Here is a 2581-nt window from a genome sequence, read left to right as displayed (position 1 = left end):
GTGACATCGCACAGCACATGTACGCCTTTCGCGTTCCGCCTGCATCGAAACGCGGCCGCCGCAGTCGAATTCGAACCCGGGTACTCCGGCTCGATCGGTAGACGAGCGCCTTAACCACTGGGCCACCGCGGCGGGTATGGGAATGGTACTGGCGCGCCTTTTTGAATGTTCCCTAGCGATCATAATGACGATGATCATGTCCTCAGGCATAGTGCTATTCGGCCTCTCCCGCTCGGCCCGTGACCACCGGCTACCGCGGCCAACGTTAATGGAACTAAACGCGTATGACAGCTGTATGAGTGACCGCATTGCATGAGTGACCGCGGCTGCTGTCTCCCGCCTCGCGTTGGCGCCGTTGCTGAAACGGAAAGTCCGGATTTGCCTTTGAAAGGTTCGAAATAATTATCCATTCGGTGTGTGCATCTTTACTGGCAGTCAAGCGGTGATGCAATAAAAAAATCGGATATTTATTTGATAACGCCACAAGAAACAGCGCCATTGTGGCCCTCGTAGCCGCGCGCCACGCGCCGACGGCGCGCTGTTTCTGCCCCAGGAGCCTACGCCAGCGCCGCGCCACGCTGCGGCAACGGTTTCCTAAGCCTCACGGGAAGAGCAAAGCCCTCCAGAACACTGTAGCGCGTCCGAACCATTCGAACTTCGAACGAGTGTGCGTTGTGTGCGCTGTCACAGAGCGGGTATGGCAGAGGGTAGTTTCGATCTAGATTCTGCGCTAAAAAGGGCGGAAGCAGAGTTGTCCCGACTGGCACTTTGCGATGACAGCCTGAAGCAAGTGCGCGAAAAGACTGATGCCGTCATCACTGAGGTGACACAGAAGCTTGATGGACTGCTTCCTCGTAGAACCGCCGATGGAACCACCGAGTTTTTCAACGAAGGTGAGCTGCGCTGCCTAGGGGCTGAAAGAAGTCTCTGCAACAAGCTGCGCAAAACGGCTAAAATCACTCCACCAATTTCACTGCTCCGAACGCGCCCCGCGGAAAGCGCTGGCGTGCCCTCGACGTCGGACGTTGACAGCTGTATGAGTGACCGCATTGCCGCAGCCGTCCTGGAGAACGGGGAAAATCAGTTCGTCGCACAGGGGCAAGGAGAGCCCTGCGCCGAGCTAGTTTGCACTTTACTCGGCGACAACTCAGCCGCTGACGGTCTGAAGGTGTGGACCGCCACTACGTCCAGTGCACAAGACGTAGCGCGTTCAAGATCTCAACTGGGACACACGCGACTCGACCTGATCAAGCTCAGCGCGGTATATGCTGCTCTTCCGCGCCTTGTTGAGGAACGTGTTCGCGCGTTTCTAGACAACGGCGAAAAGTCGGGTGCATCACCAACGGAGCAACAACTTCCCAAAGAGTTGGCCGAGCGTGTGCTCCTGTCGGCACGGCTTGATACGATGGACGCCTCCTACTGTTCGGATATACTCAAGCTGTCGGAAAGATTCGACAAGCGAGTGGCCATTGTGCGCCAACTGCTGGACCAAAATCACCGGCTGCGTGGCATCATGGCTTCCGAAGAAACGCGCGAGTTGCGCCTCGATGATATCCAGAACAGCGCTCACCGTCTGCGCAACATCCTCGTATCGCAACACGAAAAGTGCAGGTCGCTTAAAGCCAAAATTGCTGCCGACGCTGGACCGTGCGATGGAGCCGCCGCAGCTGCAGCAGCGCAACCGGAAAAAGCAGAAAGTGACCTACCAATAGACTGCGGTGCCGCACTGCAAGAACGCTGCGTAATGCAGCTTATTGCTGCCAGTGACAGTGTCGTCGCGATGGAAAGGATGGAAGACAAACACGCGGCCATGCACTCGCGCGCCGAAAGCCTCGCCGCTCGAATCGCCGAAAAATGCCAGGGTAGCCCGGAAACTTGGTGCGAGAAGGTGAGGGCTGCTACCCACTGCGAAAAAAAGGCAAAGATACTGTGCGAGTTGTTCAAGGAGTTCCACACTAACCCCACTCGGTTTGAAAAGCGCATGCACAGTGTGATGATGAGAGGCACTTCCGGTGAGCGGCAAGGCAAAGAAGATCAGTAGCTGAAGACATGCTATGTGAACAACACCATGGAGCAACTGACAAAAGAAACATTTTTTACAACTGGCTAGGCTTTGCTTGCGTTCATGCTCAAAGCTTCCATCAATCTTTTTTTTTGTTTTCAGCTTTGTGCACAGCTTTTTTCTGTAAACAGTAGCCATAATAAATGTGCTAAAGTCATGCCCTGCCTCAGAGCAAAACACAGCGCAAGCCTGACCTAAGTCAACCAGGATGTTGAAATACATGCACAAGGCATCACGAAGGCCAGGGCATCAGTGTGGTTGTTGGATGTGCTGTTTGTTAAGTGCTTCACCAAGCACACTGAAATGCAGATTGTTATGAGGTAAATTTTGCCGTGTGTCTTGGCCCTGTTATGCTTAGTTTGCCGTATCGTTTCTCACTAGAATAAGGTATCAGCTCAGGCCATGGTGATGTGACATAGCGGTGACTACACAGCATGAAAGAAATGGAACACAAGTGAGAGACATGGTCTCTCACTTGTGTTCCGTTTCTTCCGCACTGTATACTAGTTGCATTGTTTC

The 2581-nt window shown here is 53.9% G+C and overlaps 1 protein-coding gene across 1 annotated transcript; it reads left to right on the top strand.

The window, feature by feature from the left end:
• Positions 1–433: 433 nt before the first annotated feature.
• On the top strand, positions 434–2255 carry LOC149358055 (uncharacterized). The gene has a single exon (XM_089585036.1). It carries the CDS (start codon positions 698–700, stop codon positions 2039–2041), a length of 1344 nt encoding a protein of 447 aa, XP_089441162.1. The 5' UTR covers positions 434–697; the 3' UTR covers positions 2042–2255.
• Positions 2256–2581: the final 326 nt, after the last annotated feature.

Source organism: Amblyomma mixtum, chromosome 3, assembly GCF_055824585.1.
Source record: "Amblyomma mixtum isolate Tamu chromosome 3, ASM5582458v1, whole genome shotgun sequence".
NCBI classification, from domain to species: Eukaryota; Metazoa; Arthropoda; class Arachnida; order Ixodida; family Ixodidae; genus Amblyomma; species Amblyomma mixtum.
This window is presented reverse-complemented; position numbering and strand designations above follow the sequence as displayed.